The 27,146-nt window shown below is 41.4% G+C and overlaps 1 protein-coding gene across 6 annotated transcripts in view; it reads left to right on the forward strand.

The window, feature by feature from the left end:
* The window catches only part of magixb (MAGI family member, X-linked b), a 71,450-nt gene that overhangs the window by 29,538 nt on the left and 14,766 nt on the right, over positions 1-27,146 (forward strand). For all 6 annotated transcript variants that reach the window (XM_028452908.1, XM_028452910.1, XM_028452911.1 and 3 more), the window contains 8 exons: positions 7,870-7,989; positions 10,703-10,876; positions 18,233-18,431; positions 20,005-20,075; positions 22,263-22,424; positions 23,890-24,406; positions 25,266-25,815; positions 26,674-26,737. In XM_028452908.1, the coding sequence (XP_028308709.1) occupies positions 7,870-7,989; positions 10,703-10,876; positions 18,233-18,431; positions 20,005-20,075; positions 22,263-22,424; positions 23,890-24,406; positions 25,266-25,815; positions 26,674-26,737 (1,857 nt within the window). The remainder of the gene's footprint in view (positions 1-7,869; positions 7,990-10,702; positions 10,877-18,232; positions 18,432-20,004; positions 20,076-22,262; positions 22,425-23,889; positions 24,407-25,265; positions 25,816-26,673; positions 26,738-27,146) is intronic.

Genomic DNA, 27,146 nt, shown 5'->3' on the forward strand with positions numbered 1-27,146 from the left:
ACATGCAAATTCACATCATCATGTCATTATAATTTAAAGCCATTTACAAAGCAATCTCATTACTTAGCAACTGTGTCTGCAAGCAGCTGCTCAGCGACTGAGTTTCCCAAATTGCCATTAGAGTGTTCAGCTGCTTTGTAATGAGGATGGGATAGAAAAAGAGAAGGCGGCTGGATCCCAAATCAGGAAGACTTGTCTCTTCAGGAAACAGGATGGGAATCAGTCCAGTGTTCTCTTTCCATTAGTTTCTGTCAGGCTTCACAATCCTCCTCCCATCTTCCTCACTGTGCTTTAATTTAGTGAGAGTGACCACGAGCCAGGCTCGGCTTCTCCGCTACGTAATCCCTGGATCTGTAGGAGATGACACTTTAAGATGCTGTTGTTCTCGTGCTGACACTAACACATGCCATGCGAGCTTTATCCCAAAGAGGCTCTCAAACCCTTCACACATCATCTCAGACCACCTGAGAACAAAAGATGAATCTGCTGCTCCTTTTTTCGAGCAGGTGGCTGCATTTCACTTGAAGTTAAAGCTGAGGAGTCTTCATCAGTGGCTCATTGTGGCCCTCTTCAGGATCATATGTATGTTATTCCACTTCTCATTGTGTAGTTTGTTAGATGTGTTGTGATGCTGATGTTTTTGCTGGCAATGTGTCGTCTCTGACTATAAAAACTACTTTAGTGTTGGAACTCTAAGCTAACGACACAGGCCTTCGGTTTTATTTTAATCCGGATGTTTTGTCTGTCTCGGCGTCTGTGCCTTTGAACTTCTGTGCTATTTAGAGACTGTTTCAATCCCTGAAGTCCTTTTGATGAGATAGTGTCCTCTCACATTGAAACTATTGCTGATAAATAGCATAACAAAGGCTTAGTCTGAAGGATGGGAAGTATTCAAAATGGAAATGCATGACAGAAGTGTTTCACTAATATAGAGGGAATAGTTTAATTAAAAGCAAATGTCTATCAATGTCAGAGTGGGGGGGGTTGACTGTGTGATGGACCTGTGTGCTAATACTGAGGCAGACAGGGGGCTGGCTGTATCCCCGAGAGCCATATTTTCTAGCAAACCTTTTATGCAAACCAGCTTTTCCCACAATTTCCCCCTTTTAACTGCTTTCATTTTTAGGGTTTTGTTGTCAGTGATGGATTTATACATCGTCAGTTTTCCCATCCATTTCCACGTTATCAGCCCGGCCATTAATGTCTGCGTCCTTGGATGATTCTGTCAAAGTCGTGGTAGAAATGCTCAGTCTCTGTCTTCCTCGCATAAAAGTCTTTTCTAATTGTCTTCACAGCGAGCCAGAGATAAGAAACGTCATCATTTAGTCATTCATACATGCTTAGGGCTGCATGTCTGTGGTCTTTTAACTGTACGATTCAGTAGCTGTGTGTGTGTGTGTGTGTGTGTGTGTGTGTGTGTGTGTGTGTGTGTGTGTGTGCGTGTGCGTGTGTGTGTGTGTGACATTATCCTGACAGATAGCTCTGCCTGCGTGTTGTTTGGGAGTTGTGTGTAATTACCTCACCAATCCCTTTGCACCCCCCCAGTCCAGTGAGATCAGAGTGCAGCGCCGACGGGGACGGGAGGGGAAGAAGAAGAAGAAGATGTCAATAATCCATCCTATCTCCCTGCTGACTTGTCACATATATCTTCAGGGAGAACGCGTACATAATGAATCCCTGCCTCGCCCAGTATCAGCTCGAGCGATTTCACACGTCATCAGACGATTTACTATTAGATATTTAAGCAGATACAAAAATGTGTTAATTAGTTTTATGAGAGCAGTAAAATAAAGCAAATTGGAAACCATTTTAAGTGTTTGTGGATGGAGATTTATGTTGTTGGTCACTTGGAATGACTTAAAAGATATTGTCCTTTGCTTCACTGTCATATATATATTATATTAATAAAAATATAACCTTTATTTCAGCAGTAGATGAATAAAACAGCATCATAAAAAATGGAAAAAGGAAGTTATATACACACATGGGTCTGTACACAGTACAGAGAGAAAGAGGGAAGACATGTGGCAAGAAAGAACATTACACAATAAAAACAGAATATATACATATATGTACACACTGTTAAAATGAATGTGATCTCTCATAGCTAAACCGATAACCTTGTTTTAATCTTAAACATCTTCTCAAGAGTCTAGTGTTGCTTTAATACTGATTTTAAGAAGATTTTGTTTTATTATAGCAATATTTGTGACTATATAATTTTTATGTTGTGGCTTCCTTGATAAAAAAACTTTGTTAAATAGAATTCAGGATTTGAAAAAATACTCATTTTTATTCAAAGCAGCAGATCTGTAAAATTAGTAAATTACTTTTCCTCCAAATGTCCAAACAGTAAATTGAAGTAATGCTAAATTCTTAACCTGTCGTTTTATTTATTATAATTTTGCTGAACATAGAGTACAGAGGGAAGTGCAATCACAGCTGACCTGTTAGAAAATACCGTAAATATTTATAGAAACAGAGTTAAAGCATGGAATTAATTATGCTGGTATTATAAAGTCATGAAAGTAGATGGGAGTTGTATTTTTGTTTTCAATTATTTTGTTGTTAGCTGTTGTAGTGTAAAACAGAAGTTGATGGCAGATCATTTTATAACTGTCTTAAACTTAAAACTAAATTTATATTTTGTCAGGCTACGAGTAGGTCAGATCTTAAAATATTGTCTTGTTAATTTGATCAGTTCCATGCTACCTTTAGCACCACCTTAAGGCGACTATAAAAAACTACACTCACTTTTAAACAAATATTTATGGAACCAGAAAAATCCAAGGATTAAAGCTTCAACTTTATATAGATTTAAATCATCTGGGGGTGTAGGACTTCTGAATTTTGAATGGTATTCATGGTGCTTTGTATTAAGATCACTAATGTCATGGTCCAAAACCAATAAATCAGCAGAGTGGCTGCCTATTGAAGCAGAACTAATAAAACCCTATATCATCCCCAATCTTTTATATTCTAAATTGCCTTTAGAAATGGTTAAAGGTCAATATGGGCCCATTATGGCACACCTTGTAACAGTTTGGGATCAAGTCAACAAATATCTGGGCAAAGATAAAGACTTTTTCCTTCAAACACCAATATTCCATAACTATTCTCTCCTGATTGACAACAAACCTATTTCTTTTCCCGCACGGGAGCACAAAGGAGTTCACAGTGTAAGGGATATTATAGGACAGCATGGATTAAGGGAGTTTTATGACTTACAAAAGTGTTATAATTTACCAGGCTTCTCTTTCTTCTTTTGTTTACAGTTGCTAACTGCTATGTGTTCTCATGGGGTCCCTTGGGGATGCATGTTAAGAAAATCATCCTCTTCACATATTCTGAGCAAAGCAAAAACCACTGGCATTGTCTCGTACATGTACATATTATTAGTTTGTTTTTCACAAAAAATATTGCCTATTGAACAGCTTTGGAAAAGCGGAATTGAGGAACCACTTAGATTGGGACTGGAATCACATCTGGTCAAATATTTCTCTCTCATCTAGAAATCCCAATCACCAAATGATTCATTATAAAAGTATTCACCAAGCGTATTTATATCCTAGGAGACTACATCTAATGAAATTAAAAGACGATCAATATTGTGATTTCTGTCCAGATAATACCATACTCCGAGGCTTCTTTTGTTTGGGGATACTTCCAAATTAAATCTGACAATTAATAACCACCGAATATTATTAGCTGATCTTACAGCTGCCCATGGTAGTACGCCGTTGGAAGACAGTGCAGCCTCTGACTGTAAGGGAATGGCTACCGTCCTATAGAGATATAATTCAGTTGGAGCTCTCTGCCGCTCCAATTCATGGATCAAAAACTGAAAATATCTCATGCTGGTCTAATTTATTAAATACACTCAGTCTGGATTCAATTTTGTGATATAAATCACAATGTTACATTTGACATACCTTTGACTATACTGTGTATTGAGAGAAAGTTTATTACATAAGTATATGTATTGTGTGTATTGATTGATGTATTTTACATAGTCATTATGTATATTGCTATTTCTGTCTCTGACGGAGGAAATCAACACCTTCTTTTGCTCAATTGTACACTTTGCTATACTATTAGTTCATTGCAAGAACAGTTTATGTATGTTTAACCTGGACAGGATTTATTATTATTATTATTATTATTATGTATCAATGTATTTTTTTCATTTAGAAAGGGATTGATTTTTGTGTAATTTTGAGTTTCTCTGCCCATCACAAAGGAAATGGGGATGTGGGGAACAAAAAAGGGAGAAAAAGGACACAAACAAGTGCAAAAAATGTAAATGCAATCTTAACACTTGAATAAAAAATGGATCACAAAAAAATTGTAACAATTGCATCTACAGTGAGCTAAAATAAGCTTCAAACATTCATTTAAACTTAGAAAATACTGTAAATATTTATAGAAACAGTTAAAGCATGGAATTAATTATGCTGGTATTATAAAGTCATGAAATGAGATGGGAGTTGTCGTATCTTTGTTTTCAATTATTTTGTTGTGAGCTGTTGTAATGTAAAACAGAAGTTGATGGCAGATAATTTTATAACTGTAAAACTAAACTTATATTTTGTCAGGCTATTAATAGGTCAGATCTTAAGATATTGTCCAAAACAGATTTTTGTCATGGATTACAAATCTACTGTAATGTGTTGATAACAAACATTTACATATTTGTGGCTATGAAATCAGCATTGTTGATTGCATCATAATGCTGCAAAATATGGCGCAAATAAGAGTTGCTTGTAATTTGTTTGCAGTCGTGACCTAAACCTGAAGCTGCATCCCCCTTCGGGTTGGACATGAAGTCTATTCACACATGTTTAAATGTCCGCTGAAGGCCTGCTATATTTGTATTTTATTGTCTGTTACAGTTGATGTAACACAAACTACATTCTACCTCACAGCGATCAACGTGCAGGCGAGAGCACATCATAGGTGTGTTCTCTTCTATGGTTCTGTCCAAATTGTATGGTCATTTGATATATAAAATTTAAAAAAAGTTGTCATTTGATTTTTAGTTTAAAGTTTAAAATCAAGAAATGTTTTTAATCAAGGTCAAGAAAGGATAAACAAAACTTTAAAAAAACCTGTTGATTTTCAATTTCTATTTCTAAAATCGCGACCGGAAGTTGTTGTTTTCAAAGTAAAAGAGTGTATAAGGAACATGTTGTGTTTATGGCAAATGCGCCAAATAATGACTTCTCCCTGAGGTTTCCCGAGCTCAGGCTAAAATGTCTTTGGATCCTTACTCTGATGTGATTTTCGACATGGCATAAAAAAAATACCATGAATTTCACTATTTTTAGTTTTATTATCTGTTTCTTAACGGAAAATCCAATGATGAAAATATGCCCTGAACCAGTAGCTCTACCTTTTATAATACCAGTTCACAGCCACCATCCTTATGGATGCATTCAGAAGCAGGAGTAGTTACAAACAGAGAGTGAAGCTTCACTAGAGCTTCTGTCCTTTTCCTGAAATTGCATTAAGTAAAGCATAACGCAAAATAATTCAGAGCCTGGACACAGACGTAATAAATTCGGAGGCTGATGCGTCATCGTCTAAAGCTGCCTAAAATAAACTTTGTTCTGCAGAAATATGACGTTGTGCCTAACTGCCTATTGCTCTTGAATATTTGTTGCTCATTCATTTGTGTAACTATTGTGTACTGTGTGCTCATTGTGCATATTTTACTGAGTGGTGCTGAAGCTTTCAGGACATTTTTGTGGTGAGACACATGCATAATGTTGTTGTTGTTTCCTTCGACCAGTGACGTGGATGAAAAATAAGATCGACTGTATAAACAAGCTCTAACATTTGGTTGAAAGTGGGGTTTTTTCTAGTTAACTGTCACAATCAACCTTCCTGCCATTATTTCAAACTAAAAGACATGTTTCTAATGTGTTATGAAGCCAATGTCAAAATTAACCAGGGACGATATTTATCTCCTGAAACCACAAAGCGTGAAACACAGCATAGAAAAACTGAGCTTGAGTGTCTGGAACCTTAGGCGTAATAAATGCGTTGAATTTGAATATTCAAGATCTTTGGATTAGAAATGAACCTAAAGAGCACCTGTAGTAGTATTTTATGTAACATAATATCTGTTTAATGTATTACCAATAAACAAAATATGTGCACATGTGTAAAAAAAAATAGTCATGTTTGTTTTATTGGTGCATTGGGATCATAGTTAAACACTTTTTTTCCTACCTCGTCTGCACATGCTGTCTAAGGTCAACACTACATGTATTGCAATCTTTTAATGACAGCTATGCACGTTTTACTATTGCAATTAAATAAATAAATGTATTTTTTTGCATCATTGTGACATCCCTAAATAAGGGTAAGAAAAGCCTTATTAAAGGGAGAATATAAAAAGAGAGGGCAGTGTTACACCTTAAGGAGAAAGGAACAGGAAAGAGGGAGTCAGGGTAGGACAATGAAACGAGTAGGGAAGAGACGCAGTGTGACTTTTCTAATAATACGACATGAATAATAGTGGTTATTATTTCACAGACCCCCAAGATACAGCTCTGAGGGCCTTTATGTGGGTCCTCACACCCCAGTTTGAGAGCCCCTGCTATAGTTAGACCTGGGCAGCGAACATCTCACTGCAGAGGAACAGTGAGTATTTAGTGAATCTGTGAACTGTTGCTCACTCAGGGTTGGGTCTCACTCCAGAGGAAGCTCCATTTCTAATTGAATTACCTTTAGTTAAGGTGGAGATGTGGATCAAGGTAGATCTGCTAATCTTGTGATTTCTTGCTTGAAAATTATCCAGTTTTTTTTTTTTATCAACCTTTTACCACCACATTTTGGCCTTCTTTAAGAGCTGTAGACAATACACTTCACCAAATGCTCTTCGTGTGGCTGAGATTCTTTAAATATTTGTGTTGTCCTTTCGGTTTGGGATGTGACTTTGTGACTGAGGGTGGCAGTGCATTAATCATGGGTTTTATATGGTAGCTGTGTGACTCCCTCCTGATGGCCCTGCACTAGCATCATACACATGATCCTCCAGCAGACGAGCAGAGACATGACCTGATTCTCTGCAATTTTGTCACGAGGGAGAAGAATTACTGCTCTCAAGGTCAGACTTGGTGCTTCATGGTTTTTTTTTTTTTTTTTTTGCAAATTAGGCTGATTTCACCTCGTCCTGCTTTCGTCCTGTGTGATAAATTTCACACCACATCATGTTTGTACTTGTTAATTGTATTGAATCTTGGGGGAAAATGCCGAGTAAGTGTAGAATGCTGATCCTTGCGGGGGTGCAAAAATGCTTTTCGTTCTGTGGTTTGTGCTTTCTAAGCCACGGTCAATGCGAATCAATTACAATGACACCTCATTGATCATGTGAGTGCTCTGTCGTTTCAATGGTGATGGAATGGCTTTAAGACTTTCTCTGCCCCTCATTAATGTTTAATTTTGGTGGTATTGATCTGTTCATAATAAAAAAGCCTCGACCAAGGCCTGGTGTCATTATGGCACTCCTTGTACTAAGCAATGATATATTGTTTGTGGGGCGAATTCTTTGTTAACCTGCTGTAAGGTAATTAGAGAAGCAATTTGTTGAGCTCAAGTCAAAGCTTGTAAAAGATTTTGACCCCACAGGTTTAAAATGGCACAAAGGAAAGAGATTTATACATTTTAGACCATTTTGTTTATGGCTTGTCAAACTAATGTAATCTAAGGCTTTTTATATTTTGCTGAGTTGCAATTTATTCAAACCCGGAGCTCAGAATGATGGGCCGAGCTTAGAGGAAAAGGCTTTGATTAATTGATACATTGTCGATGTCAAAGCTGGTGATGCATCAATGATTTATTGGATCACATCCTCTCTCCCAGGTACGACGAGGCGACCCAGAGTCGGGGACATCTCAGGAGTGGATTACAACTTTGTCTCAATTGAGGAGTTTTTCTCTTTGGAGGAGTCGGGGGCACTTCTTGAGAGTGGAAAGTTCAAAGGTGAGATGGATATTGTATGGCGCTGCTTTGTTACAGTTACAGTGAAAAGGGTCTTTTCTGAGACCGCAGGAGGATGATTCAGCCGTAATGATTCATCCATACATTATGCTGAATGCAACATACACAGGGCAGCATTTAAATAATGAACCAGCCCCTCCTACAGACAGTGTGAATGTTCATTTCAAAGTCTTATTATTGAATTACAAAGACACTCTGATCAGCCACGGCAGCATGACTAATGACTTATTATTGTATAGAAAATAAAAGGAGAGGCTGCTTGGTGATGTGGTCCGTTGCATCACTTCCTTCCAGCTAGAAGTCCTTGTCAAACTAAAGGCCCGGGGGGTCAAATTTAGAGTGTTCTAACCAGCCTACAGGAGAAAGTAAAAATGACTGAGAAAACATTCATTATTATGTAAATGATTAAATACTTCAGCTGTGAATATCTTCATCCCTTCAAATCCACCATTCAATGAAACTACACAATATTTACAGGGTATTGTTGTAATACTGTGCCTTTATCACATCACTAGAGTTATTTTTATTTACAATCCAATCACATTTGTTGAAAGACTGGTCCTGTCTTCTAAAATCCTGCAAATTCTTACAAACAATCCCACAAATTTGCCCTAAATTACACAAGCGATGGTCACAAAAACAAATCCATTTTGAAGTAAAGATCCTGCAGGGACTGACATGCATTTGTTTTTTTACTTGGATATTTTACAGACAAACTGCATATAATTTATACCTGGAAGTGCAAACTAGGGCATACCAATGTTGAAATGTCTTTTTTTCCACCTGTATTTTTTGTGGCACTGGTCTTACAGTGCAGAGTTTGCATGTTCTCCTTAAGCATGCAAGCTTTTATTTCATCTGAGAATCTAATACTAGGTATGTACAATATTGTTACCATTGAACTTCTTTGTGTACTGTTCTGTAATGTGTTTTTATCGTCTTATTTTTTGTTTTATTGCTAAGTTTGTTTTTTAATTGCCTAGGAAGTGTGGCTGCAAATGAGCATTTTTGCTTTAATTCATCATTACATCGATTGTTGCTAAAATAGATGTTAATTAATATGCACCTTCCCCATCAAACACACAAAGGAAAAAATAATAAATAAAGCAATTAACTTGTAACCTGTCCAAGATAAAAGCCATCTCCTGCTTGAGGAGTTTGGACTCCATTAGGTTGTTTCCCTGCACAGAATAAGGACAAATGGATGAATGAGGAATTACGAGAGGTGTCACTTTAAAACTTTTCTCGGTGCTCAGCGGATCTCTTTCCTGCAGACTCCTCACTCAGTGAGGGTCAGAATGCTGCATCTTAATCAAGGCGCTTTCATACATCAGCATTCATAATTTATAGGAGTTTAACAGGAGCAGTGAATGTCATCCTCACATGTGGCTCACGTGTGACACTGAAAGCCACAATCAGGAGTATGAGCAGCAGCTTTGTGCCTGAAGAAAATACAGTAGATGTGTGACGGCTGCTGATCTTTGTGTTGTCTCTATACTAATAATCCTGTGATTCTCATCAGCCCAACTAAGGATTATTATTCAGATACACATGAATTATTATTGTTTAAACAAAACGGTAAGGCTTCAGTTAGGGTAGCCAAAGTGTGTCCTTTGTTTATCTATCTGAGAGGTTATGCTAACTTTCATGCACTTGAGGCATGACTACACAGTTTGTTCTGGCAGAGAAATGAAGTGCAACAGTTCTGCCAAACACATAAAGGAAATAAGTAATAGAGATATAACTCAGAGAGTGCAAATTTCTGTCTTTGCCTGATATTGGCAGTTTTCTGGATCAGTGATCCTGATGATGGTACCATGATCATTTACACTTTAAAGGCTTGGAAGAAATGTTAATCGCCATTAATAACAATACAGTAGGTCCAAATGTATGGGCACCCCCCCCCTTTTTTTTTGTTGAAAAATCACAATGAAAGGCACAATCCAGATCTGATCAGTATGCAGTGGGATAATTAAGAAAATGCCCTATAACTGAGTCGAATTTCATAAATGTCTGTCAGTTATGAACCAAAATATGACATTTTTAAAATTTTGTTAATGACGAGAGATACCGATTTTCTGTTTTTTCAAACTGATCAAGTACCAGTTTATTGATCTGGATCCCCTTCAAAATGTAATGGAATCTCCCATGGTGTAAGGTCTGTCTTTGGTTAAAGTTTTGTCAGAATCATACTTTTGATGTAATCCTGCTAACAGACAAATTACGTTCTTGTTTTGGTATATCTACTAAATTGCATATCATATGTGTCTAGTATGTGGACAATGCCTCATTCTGATCGAGCCAAACACGGGCATGGAGGTAATTTAATTTCTTCTTAAGCCGCTGGAGCAGATGGCTTTATGGCAGGATATGGGGCAAATACTGAAGGAATATGATCTCAGGAGACACATAACGCACATATGATATGAGTTTAGTCGCTACAATATTGCATTGAGCAGGTGCTGCCACTGAAAACCCAAATGTGATTTGTTTTCACCATTGAATATAATATAAGCCTCAAGGACACCTATGTTTCTAAATCGACATTATAAATTACGCCTCTGAGTTTTGTTTCTGACACTGATGATTTCCCATTGGTGTGAAACATGACACTTCTGTTTACCCACACAAAAGAGATTTTCTCAATTGTATTTCTTATGTATTTATAGCACCTTCCCACCTTTCTCTGTCACAGGAAATTACTATGGCACGCCTCGGCCCGTTCACATCAGTGCAGAGAGCCCCCCCATTACCTACCAGGAGCACCGCAACCTGCTCAGAAACTTCCGCACACGCAGCAAATCACTCAGCAACCTGGAGAAGTGTGTAGAGGAGGGCGTGAACAGCGAGGACGACAATATTCTGTCAGGCAAGTTCATTTTAAAAAGGAAAAGTGGAAAGTGACTAAGATTTACACAAGGAAAACTAAATGATACAGTCAGACACTGTGATGGAGTCCAGTATGAGTTACAAGTGAACCACAGAAGGGCTAAAAGTTAGTTAAACTCTGCACTTGTATCCCTCTATGGCTTTTCGTCTGTCTGTAGCCATCACTTTGGTTCCCAAATTAATCAGTCATTAGCGTCATCATTGTGCTCCGTATCCTAAGAGGAATTGCAGCCTCATTGATTACTGGAATGACTCCAAAGGAAAGTCAGCATGAGTTCAATAAGGCCCGGAAGTATTCAGAAAGGCAACCCTTAACAAAAACTGCAAATGTCACAAAAGATTACTTCATAATTTGTCAACTTTTGCATTTGTAGACTTGATTGAGTTTTATGGCAGATTCCATTATTATTAAGTAATTATAAAAAGCTGCAGATTTCAAGAATGACAATTCAACATCACAGTGTAAAAACGAAATGTTATGTCTATAACTTCTGTTCCCTGAAGGAGAGGAACGAGGTACAACACATATAGTATGGGATATCACGCCCCCGCGTGGCCTACTGAAGAAAACCTCTAATCACGCCTTTAAGGCAGATGATCTGTGATGACGTAAATGAGGCTCCGCCTGCCTCATAAATACGCTGTCATCACAGTCATCCTTCAGTTCAGTAGCCGCTCTTCACCGAGCCCATCTGTGTAGCGGGGCAAAGAAGTGTTGTACCTCGTTCCTCTCCTTCAGGGAACAGAAGTTATAGACATAACATTTCGTTCCCTTTCAGTCGATTCACTCGGTACAACACATATAGTATGGGACATGTATACACGCCCCGCAGAGCAGCTATGAACCGGAAGCCAACCTCCAGCACCTCTAGTGCATGCTAGACCCAGTGGAAAGAACCGAATGGGCCACCGAAGGGGCCGTTACATCCAGACGGTAAAACCGAACAAAAGTGTGTGGTGATGACCAACTGGCAGCACGACAGATGTCACTCAAAGATACCCCCCTAAACAAAGCCCACGATGTACATACGCCCCTGGTCGAATGTGCTCTTACACCCTGAGGTAACTGAAGACCCCTGCTGTTGTAGGCCAGGGAGATAGCCTCCACAATCCAGTGAGAAAGCCGCTGTTTAGACAGGGCTTTACCCTTAGCTGGATTAGCAAAACACACAAACAGCTGGTCACATAAACGCACACTCCTAGTGCGGTCTATGTATTCACGTAGAGCACGTACAGGACACAAGGAATGTAACCTCCTTTGCTCCTCAGATGCAAAAGGAGGAGGGCAAAAACTAATTAGCTCAAAAATCATGGAGCTATGAGCTGACGGGATGATCTTAGGCACATATGCCATGTTTGGGCGTAATGTGACCTTAGAACCATCTGAAGTGAACTGGGTACAAGAAGGATGCACTGATAAAGCATGAAGATCGCCCACTCGCTTAGCGGAGGTCAAAGCGAGAAGTAGTGCAGTCTTATATGACAGAAATTTCATATCTGCTGACTCCATAGGCTCAAAAGGGGGGCCACAGAGAGCATCCAGCACTACAGTTAAATCCCATGAGGGGATGATGGATTTCACCACAGGCCTCAGCCGGCGAATTCCCTTTAAAAAACGCATGGCCAGCGGATGCGCACCTGGCGTCACTCCATTGAAACCAACATGGCAGGCAGATATAGCCGCCAAATAAACCTTAATAGTGGAAAAGGACAGACCTTTATCCAACAATTCCTGAAGAAAAGTCAAAATCTCCACAATCGAACACTGAAATGGGAGTACATCTCGGTCCTGACACCATTGCTCGAATGCTCGCCATTTATAAGCATATAAGCCACGAGTGGATGATGCCCTAGCACTCTGGATCGTTGCCACCACACTTGGGGGCAGACCCTGAGCCATTAAATTTGACCGTTCAACAGGTAGGCACGTAGCTGCCACAATTCCGGACGTGGATGAACCACTTCTCCACCCGCCTGCGAAAGGAGGTCCCTGCGTAGAGGAAGCTGCCACGGCTCCGCTGCCAGTAGATTGATTATCTCGGCATACCATGATTTCGCAGGCCACCGAGGGGCCACCAGAATCAGGGACAGACCCTGACGACGCACTCTCTCCAACACAGGCAGTATCATTTCTACTGGGGGAAACGCATACAGGAGCATGTTGGGCCATGGGTGCGCTAGCGCATCCATACCCAGAGGTGCATTGTGGTCTGTTATGGAAAAGAACAGGGGGCAGTGGGCGTTTGCCCTGGAAGCAAAGAGGTCCACCTCCGCCCTGCCAAATCGAACCCATATCTGAGCCACTACCAAAGGGTGTAATCTCCACTCTCTCACAAGGGGACCCCCTCTGGAGAGAAGGTCTGCACCCAGGTTCAGGCGTCCTGGAACATGAGTGGCTCTCAGAGACAGAAAATGAACACTGCCCCACATCAACAGAGAGTGAGTCAGTTTTAGCAGGGGAAGTGATCGTGTACCCCCTTGCCTGTTTATGTACGAGACCACTGTAGTGTTGTCCGTCCTGATCAGAACATGTTGGTCTGATAGCACAGAGCGAAAATACTTCAGGGCCAAGAAAGCTGCCAGCAGCTCCAGATAATTTATGTGAAGCCTGCTCTGTACTGAGGTCCAGAGTCCTCTCACTGCTGCTCCGTTGCACAGAGCCCCCCATCCCATCAGGGAGGCATCTGTGGTCACCACTTTGCGAAAGCACACCCTCCCTACCGGGGAGCCCTGGCTTAGTAACCCGGGATCCCTCCAAGGGTGGAGAGCCATCATACAAGACGGAGTTATTATCAACATCCGCTGGAGGTGACGCTGTGGACACAGCCGGTGTGAGCGAGACCAGCGCTGAAAAGCGCGCATCTTTAACAGTCCGAGCGGCACTACAGCAATCATAGACGCCATCATGCCCAAAAGCTGCAGGACCAATCGGAAACGTAGTTTGCGTCCCAGTTGAAACTGAGCGAGGCAGCGGTGAAACGCGGCCACCCTGCCCTCCGACAGACGCGCTCGGCCGGTTAAAGAGCATATCTCCAGACCGAGGAAAGAAAACTGCTGACTCGGGGTCAGCGAGCTCTTTTTCATGTTCACTGAAAAGCCCAGAGCTCGGATATGGGACAGAACAAGAGACAGATCTGCTGCTGACTGCTCTCTCGAACTCGCTAACAGAGCCCAGTCGTCCAGATAGGCTAAGACACGCACGCCTTTCTCCCGCAGAGGAGCTAACGCCGCCTCGACACACTTGGTAAAGGTGCGAGGGGCGAGCGACAAACCGAACGGAAGCACAAGGTATTCGTAGGCTACACCTTCGAATGCAAACCTTAGAAACTGCCTGTGGTCCGGGTGTATTGCCACATGAAAATAAGCGTCCGTGAGATCTATAGTTGTGAACCAATCCCCCGGATTGATAGCGCTCAGTAGCTGTCTGAGTGTTAGCATCTTGAACCTGTACGTCCGCAGATACCTGTTCAACACTCGCAGGTCTAATATAGGACGGAGTCCCCCCCCTTTCTTCGGAATAATGAAATAACGGCTGTACCAACCTCTTTTCATCTCCGAAGTGGGCACCACTCTCACCGCTTTCTTGCTCAAAAGCGTGTGTATTTCCTCCCTCATTACAGCTGCAGCCTCCTTCTTTACCACTGTGTTTATTACAGAAGTGAAGCGTGGAGGTCTGACCCGGAACTGTAACCGGTAACCCATAGCAACGGTCCTCTCTACCCAAGGGGTGAGTGCGCATGCGCGCCACCTGGGAAGGTGGGCAGCGAGCGGACTGACCTGTAGCACTGTGGGTGGAGTGCTGCTGCCCTCTAGCGTGCTGGGGGGTAGCAGCCTCACATGACCGACCAGGTTTACATGAGTTGGAGCTTGTGTTGTTTTTCTTTGTTTTTTTATACAAAATGCACTTTTTATTGAGTGCCACATGGGCATATTTGCAGTAGGCACAGAGTGAACCTTTAAAGGGGCACCAAGAAAGTGACGAACATTGCAAAACTTTACAGTAACCTGAGAAACATTCAACACCCCCGAACTGGGGTTTATAAACAGAGGTAACAGATGTGCATTTGTGTGCATGGGGGGAGTGTGCTTGGGAGACTGTGTTAGGAGAGAACAATGCCTTTTGGGATTGGGCCCCTGAACAGAACTCGGCCGGCGCCTTTTCGGCGGCAACAAAATAGGGACAGCAGCGTCTCCCTGCTGCTTCAGTCCCTCTCCACTCAGTCCCACTGCTAGGAGGTGTGTGGCTTCTTCCGCCTATGCGCTGGGCCCTTTTGGAAGCCCTGCGGCGGACCTTTGCTCCAAGCCGAGTGGTGTGGAGCATGATGAGGAACCTGCGGCGCAGGAGGCTGCACCTTCCCCGGTTGTCCGAAACCTGACGGAGGTGTAGCCTTCTTGTAGGGCGGCGGAGGTGGCGCTGCAGGCCTGCGTGCACCTGCCGCTTGTTTGGGCTTAGCGTCACGCCTGGGTATGATGCTGCGCAGGGCTTCAGCTTGTTTCTTCCCTAACTCAAAACGTGCCTGAATGGCGTCAAGAGATTGCCCGAACAAAGCCATGGGAGATACCGGCTCGTCCAAATAAACGGCCCGGTCTCTCTCTGGAACATCCGATAGAGTCAGCCACAGGTGTCTCTGTGACACCACGGTAGACGCCATTCCTCTGCCGAGGGAGAGCGCTGCACAGCGGGACACCCGGAGGATATAATCCGTGGCGACCCTCACCTCGTTAAGAAGAGGAGCCAGAGAGCTGTCGGGGGGAAGCAGCGAACTGAGCTCAGCCAGCCGCATAGCCTGATAGGTCTGCAGCATGGTGACAGAGCTCAGTGCACGAGCGGTGCCTGCCTGTGCTCTGTAGATTTTATCCAGCTGCGAGGAGGAAAATCTACAGTGCTTGGAAGGAAGCGATGTGGGGCCGCTCACGCCATGGTTGTGAGAAGGCGCCAGATACGCAGCCAGAGAAGGCTCCATAGGTGGAGGGTTGACTAAGCCAGCCTTTTCCGCTCCATCCAAATCCAAAAACTGTCCATAGCCGGGCACCGTGACGCGGGTAGACAGTGGTTTGTTCCATGTTGATGTCAACTCCGAGATAAAATCCGGGAACATGGGCAGGCTATTCTTAACCACCCTAGGCTCGGGAGGGAGAAAAAATCCCGCAAACCGTGACGGTTTTTGAACCGGGGGAGGAGAGGGCCACTCCACTTCCAGCCTCTCAGCTGCACGGCGGCACAGAGAGTAGAAAGATGTGTCGTCCTGGTTAACCGGCGCAGCAGCGGCGGCACATTCTCCAGGCGACAACGCATCTAGCTCATCCTCCGACAAACCATGAACGTCCAGACCGATGTCCAGCACGTCATCGTCCTCACGGTCGGCTTCTAGTCCTACCAGAGGCAGGTTAGAGCCCTCGGAGAACTCCGGCTCGACCTCGGCCAACCCGTGCACGTACTCCATGTGGTCAGCCCAACTAGTAGCGGGGACTTCGACCACAGGTTCCTCATCACCAGACTCGGACGAAGCCGGGTCCCTAGACTCGGATAGGAGAGGGTCATGCCGTGCGACCGCAGCTTTTCCCAGAACCTTCTCCACGAAAGTGACCCGCCTTTCCAAGGTTGAACGCCGAAGCTGGCGACAAAACGTACAGGACTCGGGCTGTGTCAACGCTCTCCTGGCGTGGACTATTCCCAGGCAGACGGGACATGCTTCGTGCTGGTCCTTATCGTGTAAGGAGAAGCCGCACCCCTGAGGACAGGGGCGAACAGAAGACTTCTTCCTTGCGTTAGCCTTTGTGCTCATTTTGATACACCGAAGCTTGTTAATAGAACTAGCGCTCCGCGGGCAGCAGCAGCAGCTGCTAACACCAACAGGAGCAGTTAAACTAATTCTAAGTAGGCAGTAGCCAAGGCAGAGACAGAGCTAACTAGCAGCAGCTTGTTAGCTCCACTCGGTAGAGGTGTTCTTAGCGAGGTGAAGAGCGTAAGAACTGAAGGATGACTGTGATGACAGCGAATTTATGAGGCAGGCGGAGCCTCATTTACGTCATCACAGATCATCTGCCTTAAAGGCGTGATTAGAGGTTTTCTTCAGTAGGCCACGCGGGGGCGTGATATCCCATACTATATGTGTTGTACCGAGTGAATCGACTGAAAGGGAACTACTTTATTACTAATAGAGCAATTAAAGGGGAGTTTTATAAATAAAGATTTGTGCCATCATAAAGGGACCCTCCACTGTTTTTACAAATGTAGCCTAAAATCTTTGAAATATACCTATTAGAAGATCTATGCCTATCAAAACACATTATTTTGCACCATATTTGTTTTATTAGAATCCAGCCTACTTTTAGATCATTTTAGCAACTTCTTTGGTCAAAATGCCAATTTGTGCTTCTTTTGGTTGCTCTGAATAATCAGTAAATGTAAAGATGTGATGTTGGTTGTAGTAGACAATGAAGCAGAGAGGAAGAGCTTTCCTAAAGGACCTTTACTCTCTCTTGAACAGTGCACGGCTGATGCTCTGATGGAGGAAGTTAAGCGAGTAATCACGGACTTTTGAAGGACTCCCACTCAAAATGACTTGTATTCTCTGGGTTTATGTCCTATACAGCCCCTTTCATAAACTCCTCTAAATGTATTTTATTAGTCAATGTCTCAGTTTGGATAATTAGGATTAAAGGTCTCACATTTGAGCAGAAACTCACACTTTTATGGTTGTTGCTATGCTTAAGGCATGCCAGACCAAGCAAAAGCGCACAATATGTCACAGTATGGCTTGGGTGGTAAACTGTTTGATTCCAAAAGGTGGTGGCATTAAGAAACTGGTCTAAAAAGGGAAATTGAAGACATTTAGATAATCTCCGATAGACAGGGAACCAAATCTTCAAACGGGCAGATATGGCAGCAGGCAGCCATCTTTGGGGTGAGTGATGGCACAATGCAGGCAGGATGAAGTTTGATGAGAGTCATCCAACACCCTGACCTCTGCTGAGTCATCTTTTGAAGTGATAGTGGGTGGAGGAGTTGGGCAGCACTGGTTGTGTGTACCTGGGATGCTGGGCGCTCTGCCTGACGTTCTTTAGTTTTGCAGCAGAGCTCAGATCTGAAGGACAGCTGCAAGGACAGCTAAGTAGGAAATATGCTTATGTGTCCTGCAGTGGTGGTGTTGCATGCACAGTCACATGCTCTGCCTCCTCAGAGGGAGGACAAAGACGGCTTAGATGCTGACCTCAGGTTTTCTCTACTGATGCACTTCAGTGGCATTGCTAGCATAAGGTCACAGACAGCGGGAAGAGCTTTCATTGTAAATGATATATTGCAGCTCATTGGTGTTTTACAATTTCATAACAGGTGGCTTGGCAGGTGTCAGCAGCAGCTTTCCGCCTTCGCACCACTCTGCAGGGCGGCCCCGGGCATCCAGCAGCGGAGGAGATGGGCGTGTCATGCAGAACGGGGTCATTGGTGGAAGGAGTAGTGGCAGAATTAGAGGTGTGATTGCTGATCCCTGGGAGCAGGCCTTCAGTGAACCTGGAGAGTCACTTTACATTGAGTGAGTGATTAGAAAAGGATGCATCACATCAGGCACAATGAATGATATTATTTAGCTAAATAAATATGAACATCAGGAGGGTGAAGTCCTAAAACACGTGTGTGAAAGTTAAGGACTGGGGGCCAAACCTAGCCCTAGAGCATCTAATTCAGCCCGCTGGTGAAAGTAAAAAAAAATTTATATTTAAAGGGCTCACAGTTTTACATCATGCATTCATTTTAATCGCAAATTGTCGAAAGAACTCCCAATGATTACAAAATATGTCAATTTCATCAAATTATTTAAAAAGATTTCTCCAAATTATATAAAAATTGGTCAAAAAATTTAAGAAACTTAGGTGAAGGGACTGACATCTGTCACTTATTGCATATATATTCAGTGTCATCTTACATACTTTACATATTTTTTATACGTGGAAGTGCAAATAATCTGCTGCCCACTTGAGATCAAACTAGTCTAGAGTATATTTGGCCCCTGAAGTAAAAGGAGTTTGACACCCCTGCTCTAAAACGATTTAAAGTATAAGCAGTACTTTAGTTTCTTTCAAAAACTTTTTTATCTTGTCTTTAGTCTTTAAAGGACCGGGTGGGTGTATCGAACACCAAATACCTTTATATTAAGGTTGCTGAATTATGTGTCTCTCGGATTGACTTCCAGGGTCCAGTTGTCTTTATTGCACCTGCAGCTCAATGCTGTGTTTATATCTTCAATAGACAGTCACAGAAGATCAAAAATGTCCCCAAAGGTGTTGTACAAGTTTGTGAGGGAGTGTGTCTGCCCTTTTTCAGATTTCCTTGACCTGAATTATCTGGAAAAGGCTCCAGCACCCAGCATTAAAAAGGACTAGCAGTTGTAGATGATGGCTAGACATTCCTCACAGCAATCTGCTCCCAATGCAGAGCAGTCAAATATATAATAAGAAACACTATTTACTGTTTCGCCACCATTCAAATAAAGCGTTTTCCTTTAAAGGTCCAGTATTATACTATTTTTCATTCATTTTCATTCTCCATTTGTTCAAAAACATAGTATTTGATGACTATTCTCCCAAACTTTCCTGTTTTGCAGAGTTTTAGCCCTCTGAAAAGTCAATTTAATGACAAAGTATAATGAATATTCTTTATTAAACCTCAGTGTTTGTTATACCTGTGGGGTAGTTTGAGAGGGAGGAGCTCACATTCCTGTAGGGCAGGAGGAGCCAGGATTGTCAGGAGGAGGAGTTTCTGCTATGTGACATCACCTGGCGAGAAAAATCCAACTCGCCTGTATGGAGCTGACTTTTTACAAAATGTAGAATAACAAAGGAGAGAGGAAACAAAACTTTTTCAACTTTGGCCCTCTGAATGAGGCTAAAGGGATGTATATCACTGTCGCAAAACCATTATGAAGTGAATTTTTCACAATACTGCCCCTTTAACATCCTCTGACTTTGGTAGAACCAGTATACAGCTGCAGACTGTTGATCACTGATCGCCTCTATTGTTTATTAAATGCTCATTGAGTTTAGTATTGCATCTAATTTGGCCACTTTCCTGAACAGCGTGTCTTTTCTCTGTCCCTTTGTTCCTCCAAGGCGCAGCCCGAAGAGAACCAGCTGGCAGAGTCCTCATCTCTCCAGAAGAGAGACCCTCCACAAAAATGAATGTGAGCCGCTTGGTTTATTTTTTTTCTTCCCTGTTATTAGAACACTGGCATTAATTTGAACTGTTGAACAAGTTAAACACGGCTACATGTTTGTCTCGAGCGGAACTAACACACGCAGCCGGCTCGACAGAGTCAAAAGAGATGGGATGAGCTGCTCTCTGAATGGGATGTGATTAGGGCCTAAAGCTCGGGGCTGCTGGCAGGGATCCAGGTTGGAACTGCAGGGTCGACACATGGATGCCATGTGACTCACAGCAACATAATGAACTCACGTGATTTACTCTCAAAATCTACCTTCTCTGGCTTCTCTATTTACTGTTAGCTGTGAGAAGATGCCAGTGACAAGTGCTGTGAAAAGTGTAGTACACATGTCCGACCAGCAGAAGGTGATATCTTATTCATTTTGGTATTAGGGCTGTGCAAGAGGAGCACAATTTACTACAAATGACTTGGAACTACAGAATAATGTTATTATACAGGCTTCTGAAGTTTCTTAGAGTTACAGTACAAACAAAAATTTACAATACGTGGAGTTTTTTCCACTCTTGTGTTAGTGCAAATTAACAGTAAATAAAAAGACCTGGATTAATATGCTGCTCCACCACCCAACCCCACACCCACTTGAGCTCTTGGATTACACAGCTTTTTTTTTTTTTTTAATTGGTGTCTGTAATGGATGCAATCTTTCTGCCATATGCTTTGATTTGAGTTGTTTTTTGTTGAAGGCCATCTGCCATTCGCTCTACAGTGTCCATCACTCTCTTTTACCTCGTTTCCAAAAAGCCATTAACTAACAATGTAAAAGTGTGTACAACATTTAGCCTGTGAGTGTCTTGTGTGTTTGTGGTAGTGCTATTTTTTAATCTGGATTTCTGATTCATGTTTTAAAATCCAAATACCTTTTATTCGATTGGTATTTTTTTTGTTTGATTAACATTCAACATGTTGACGTTGATATGTTTCATCCTTTCTTTGAATGATTTAGTTTTTATACTGACACATTGCTTTGCAAAGGGTCTTTTTGTACACATATATTACAGGGCACTATTGAGACATCCATCCATCTTCTACATTCACTTATTCTAACCTTGGGTAATGCTACAGCCTGTTCAACTAGACCTAGGAATCAAGGAAACATAACAATCAGTCTCTCACACATACACTTTTGTAGTGGTTTAAAGAATAACTAAACCCCAAAACCATTTTTTTTCTGCTGAAAACAAAATTATTTATGTATGAAGTTGATTGATCCTTGTCCAACTGTTGACATTTCAGCAAGTATTTCAATTCTGCATATTTTGTTGCAAAAATATGTGGGACTGCCCTCTAGGAGTTGAAGCCTGACTATTCCAATAAAATGTAGCTTTTTCTGATAATGGTGGTTTGTGATGTTTTGGTGGCTTCTTACATCACTAACCACCACTATTGGCCACGCCCCCTCCTATAAAAACTAGCACCTGTGGCAATCTGTGGTGAGTAGGTAGTATTGAGAGAATTGTGAATAGAGAGGTGTAGTGATTATTGAGTAGATAGTTAGCATAGCATAGATCAGTGATTCCCAACCTTTTTTGGTTGTGGCTCTATTTTGATATCACAAATTTCTGGTGACCCCAAAAACACCCACCCCCCTTCCAGAATTAGGTTTTTGATCATTATGTTTGTTATATTGTGTTACAAATACAGAGTAGCTAGGATTAGCGCACAAAGTGACAAGATGCACAAGATCAGATATTTTTTATGCTGCATCTTATTTAAGCTATATTTATATTTGAGAAAGTGAAAGTCGAAAATTATTGTTTAAGACAGTGTTTTGTTATCATTTTAAAAAAAATATATTTTTAATCAGTAATTGTTTTTTATTAATTACTAGAAATTTCAGACAACCTATGGGACCTTGGGGTCCCGAACACTGACATATATTGTTCTTTGGAGATTTTATGGTATAGACTGGGTGTGTCTCAACTGCTCCAGGAGCCCCGCCCATAATCAAGGCACTCTTTTAATTTCCAGCCTAGCTCTCATCAATCAAAGCCTCAGGGTTTAGTTACTCTTTAATTCCTCGACTTCTATTGACCCTAATGCTATTAGGGTCTACCCTAATAGCATTTTCTCAACACTTGGCAGTGCTAATGTCTGACCCCCTCTCACTCTCTTTGTGTGTGATGTGTTACTTCTTTGCACTTTCAGGGTTCACAGACCAGCCTGACGAGCTTAGAGGTTTTCCTGTGCACACACATTTAACCAAAGGCACCAGAGGGTTTGGTTTCAATATAGTGGGGGGCAGCAGGCCAAGAGAGTTCCTCCAGGTCTACAGTGTGACAGCGAGCGGACCACCTGCACTCAAGACAGGTAGAAGTGGCAAAGCATGGAAAACCTTGTCAAATAATTTAATACAGCAAAGACAAACCGTGTGAATTAACTTCTGCTGAACCCAAACCTCTTGCATGACATTGTATGAGCTTTCCAGTTGCTGTAGGATGAGTGATGTTATCATATTGATTGGTAAATCCTTATGAGTATTGAACTTGTGTTTTCTCTGCCTCCACTTTTTGTGATTATAACGTGGGTATTATCTGATCCCCTAGAGAAAGCGCATATCACGATCAGCCCTTAATCCTCAGGGCCAGCACAACATAATCTAGCCATAGCGCTTGCATAAACAGGGGCACACATGCACATGCAGGCTTTCACACAGGCTGGTACAAGCACATATCACCAGTCTAGGAAGCCAGAACACATCCTGGCTCTGCAGGGACTGATCTAGTTCTTATCAGTTAATAGGCCGGTTTAGGGAGCTTAGTTGGTTGGATTAGTCCCCACCCACATAAGATACATCAACTGCTTTTCACTTCTAAAACACGTGATTGTGCACTTGTATGACATGAGTCAACAAGGTTAAACGTAACACAGTGCAAACTAGTGATATCGTCTATTTTTAGAGTTCTAAAGGAAATGTAAGGCTCAATAATAACCAGTGATTGCTTTAACAGTTGAATTTATTAATTTTATCATCGGGAGTATAAGAAAACAGTCATATGATGTCTGTGCAGCAAACACATTATATGCAGATTAAGATAACTGAAGCTTTTATCAAATATTTTCCTTTAACTCGCTAATACAGTAGGAGTTTATTTCTATGCTAGAAATAAAACAGCAATAACTTACATAGAATAATTAATTAAATGATATATTGAATATATATTTATTTTGTTAAATAATTACAGAAAGCAAAATACTATAAACTTATTAATAATGCTTATAAAAGTGGTCAGTATGTTGTACATTCTTTCTTCCACATGATGTCACACACACGCACAAACACACACCTTTAACAAAAACAACTACATATGGGGGCCAATGCACTAACAAAAAAACAAAAACATTTGTTACATGTACAGTATATAATGCTAGACAATAAGCGCTGCTGTATTACTGTCAAGTGCGATGGTTGCCTCAATGGCTTAAATATTTAAGTTGAAACATTAGAGGAATAGATCATTCCTATGGCATTTAGGGCTACAAATGGTCTTAAATTATGTTTATTTAATGTAAGGATTGTGAGGGTGTCCCTGGATCCAAAATGTTTGAGAACCCCTGGCCTATGGTACCTATTCCATTATGAACCACTGGGGGATAGGCTACAGTAGCACTCATATTCACTCTTAAGGTTAATTTTGAGATTTGTTAACACAAAGTTATTTAGATGAGAGGTAGCATTGCTAACCATTCTTTTACAAAGCAGTCCAAAGGTAAACGTGTAGAATTGTTTGACTTCTACTATATAGTTACATTTGTCTCCTTGTGCTTTTCGTAGGTGACATCCTTGTGTATGTTGGTAATGTTTGTGTGCTTGGAGTGTCACACAAAGAGGTAGTGGAGATGCTGAAATCTGTGCCTGTTGGGCAAATGGTGGATGTAGAGGTCAGGCGAGGCTATCCCATGCTCTACAATTCAGATGGTTGTCCCAAGCAACACTCACCCAGGGTACTGGACACCGAGGATCCACCCACCACTACTCAGCCCCAGTCTTATCACCCGTTACATCGCCTCCCAACACCCACGCCAGAGAATGATCACTTCACCTTCAATGGTATCCACGATGAAAGGAGTTTTATGGAGTCCGGTGTGAGTTTGGACGCAAATGGCAATGCCACAACATTCGCTTCCAGACCTCTGCCCTCATACAGACGCGCAAGTTTGAGTTACGCTGCCTCTTCATCTCCAGTTCGCCAACCTCGTTCCATGAGAGGTTTAGCTAGGTTGCAGTCGCTCGACCCAACGTTGGCCAGTCAGAGCGACAGCGAGGTCGTCTCTGCCATCGGATCTCACAGGTAACATACCGAGTACAGACTGAAGATTTCATTTATGTACATAACAACCAATTCTATCTTTTGGTCACGTCAGTGATCATATGCCTTTCATTGAAATCAGAACCCTTGACAGCAGCTAATCAACGAAGGTCAAAGTAACAGTACAACCACAAAATATTGCAAACAAAAATGCTACTGTTTTGAAGTCTGTTGGTAAATATTTGAGGCCATATGTTTCAGATAAAATATCTACATGTCAACTAAATTTTTATTTCATCTAAAGTTTAGTAAACGATGTATGCGGTGCCAATTGTAAAGTTGTGCATGCTAAAAAAAACAACAGCAATGTCAACGTTAAATCTAAATCTAAACGTTAAATATTCTGAATGCTAAATGTTAAATCTAAATGTTACATGTTAAATCTAAATGTTACATGTTAAATCTAAATGTCACGGGTGAAACTAAATAGTTAACTAAAATGCAAATTTACTGGAGGTACCAAAATAAAAGCTCATCTAATTGTTTGATTTAATATTTAGATTTAGATTAATTATTTAACATTTAAATTTAGATATAGCATTTACATTTAAGATTGACATTTTATTTTTACAAGAAAAGTAAATATCACAAATTTCACAAGTATTGCTGTAAATCTAAATGTTGTGAAAAGATTCTGTTTATTTATGCATGCACAACTTCACAATCAACCCCCCACTTAGTGTTTTATATTTTGTTTTTTATAAAAAGATATTTAAAAATCAATGAAATCTGCTTCACATAAAAGTTGAAAGAATGCATCGTAGTCACACAGATGTATTGATGGGGAGGTCTGTGACAAAACAAAATGATTCAATCTAAAATATGTTATTTTCCTCTTCAGGGCATCGATGATCCGTAACCACAACAATAACTCCCTTTCTAAAATGCCTCATCCTTTACATTATGGGACCTCTAAATCATCTGAAAGTGACCTGTCTACGTGCACACTGTCAGGATCTAGACTGCCCCTCCCTTACTCACCACGGAGACCCTCGTCCTCTCCCGGTGGCCCCCGCAGTGCTCACTCACGCCTCTTCAGACCATCGACCACCCACATGAGATTGTCTCCCACCCCCAACGGTTCTCATCACCATGGCTTCAATGGTTTCCATGGCAATTCTAGCCCCACTGCCAGCAGCATTTCCTCTCCCGGGGCGATGAGTGTGGGAAGCGGCCCTGGTGGGTTCAGCGAAGGTGAACTGGTGCCTGTGGCCTTGTCTCAGACTGAAGGGGATCGAGGTCTGGGCTTCACTGTGATGGCCGGTGGTCTGGGGGGCAGGATGGCTGTGGTCAAACGGATCGTGGACAGAAAGCAGTGCAACTCCTTGCAGCCAGGGGATGCTATTGTCAAAATCAACGGAGCAAATGTCCAGAGTCTAAGCTGTGCACAGGTAATGGAGCCTTGAAGGAGAGGAGAGCAGAGAACATTGATTTAAAAGTGAGAATCAAAGTAAAAGCACCTCACATGTTTATCTAGTTTTCACCTTAAGTCCGTCTGATATTTAACCTCATATATACATCCACAAAGATTTACACTGACATTAAATGTTTCCTAATTCCTATCAAGCAAACACGTGTCTGTGGCCATTGTAGTAACATGCAAAGTCATCAAAGTAAGTCTGGCATGCCACCAAATAAAGGGAAGATATACTGAAGGAGAAAACGATGCTCCCACATTGATACAAGTGAACAGATACAATATGAGAGATGTTTGGAGGCAGAGAATGATTTACCCATAATTTAGGCACTGGTCATAGTTCCTCACACTTTAATGATGGCATTTTGGGTGAAGATTAGTGGTTGTGGTTTTTAGTCGCTGTTTTCCAGACTGATGATTCAGGCCACAGTGTACTCAGACACAGACTCAGGTTTCCTAAATCACTGACAAGACATAAGCCCAAAGACTGACAACAAGGATTATAATGTGCAACCACTTGCAGCAACGGCGCCAAGTACATGTTAAGAAGAGTATTATTTTCTTTTAAAAGTCTCCACTCTCCTACTTTTGTAATGTAATGCCAATAAAAGCACTTTCATCATTTCTAACATTTTCTATGTCGAGGACCATTTCAATACCATCCACCTACCGTATCACTAAATAATAACAAATAAATTCCACAACATTGTTCCAACAAGTAGCTGCACTGTATCTCATGTTAAATAAGCACCCCAGTGAAACAAAGACATCAGATTTCCCTTCTCGGCTAGTTTACCTGTTTTTCTTGACATATTTGTTTAACATTTTTCAGGTACAAATAATTCTGCAGGAACACACCAAACTGGGAGAAGTCATTCTACTGGTCCACAGAGGAGGTAAATATTGTTCATGTTGCTTTGTCGGTCAATGTTTTGGGCCTTGTTTTTTTTTCTTTTCACTTTTGAATTTTTGATTTTGCGTGTCTTCTCTTCATCTTTTAAACATTTTTTTACACTTTTCGATTTGAGCCTATTATGATTTTTGTTATTGTTATGGATTATTTGTATTTATTTTTAAATGTGCATCAATTTCTTTTCTTTTTTTTTTTAACCATCATTTCTTCATGTCCTAGTGTTTTAAACATGTCCTCTTGTCTTTGTATATCACTGTTTTTAATGAGTTATCTGTTGGCTGATTCTAATATCTTACCTACTGACGTCACTGATATAAAAAGACATCACTGATCTAATCTCTGCCTATAGCAAGATTAAATTGCAATAGCTGGTGTTCAACCCATAGAGGGCA

The sequence above is a fragment of the Gouania willdenowi genome, chromosome 7, assembly GCF_900634775.1.
Source record: "Gouania willdenowi chromosome 7, fGouWil2.1, whole genome shotgun sequence".
NCBI lineage: Eukaryota > Metazoa > Chordata > Actinopteri > Blenniiformes > Gobiesocidae > Gouania > Gouania willdenowi.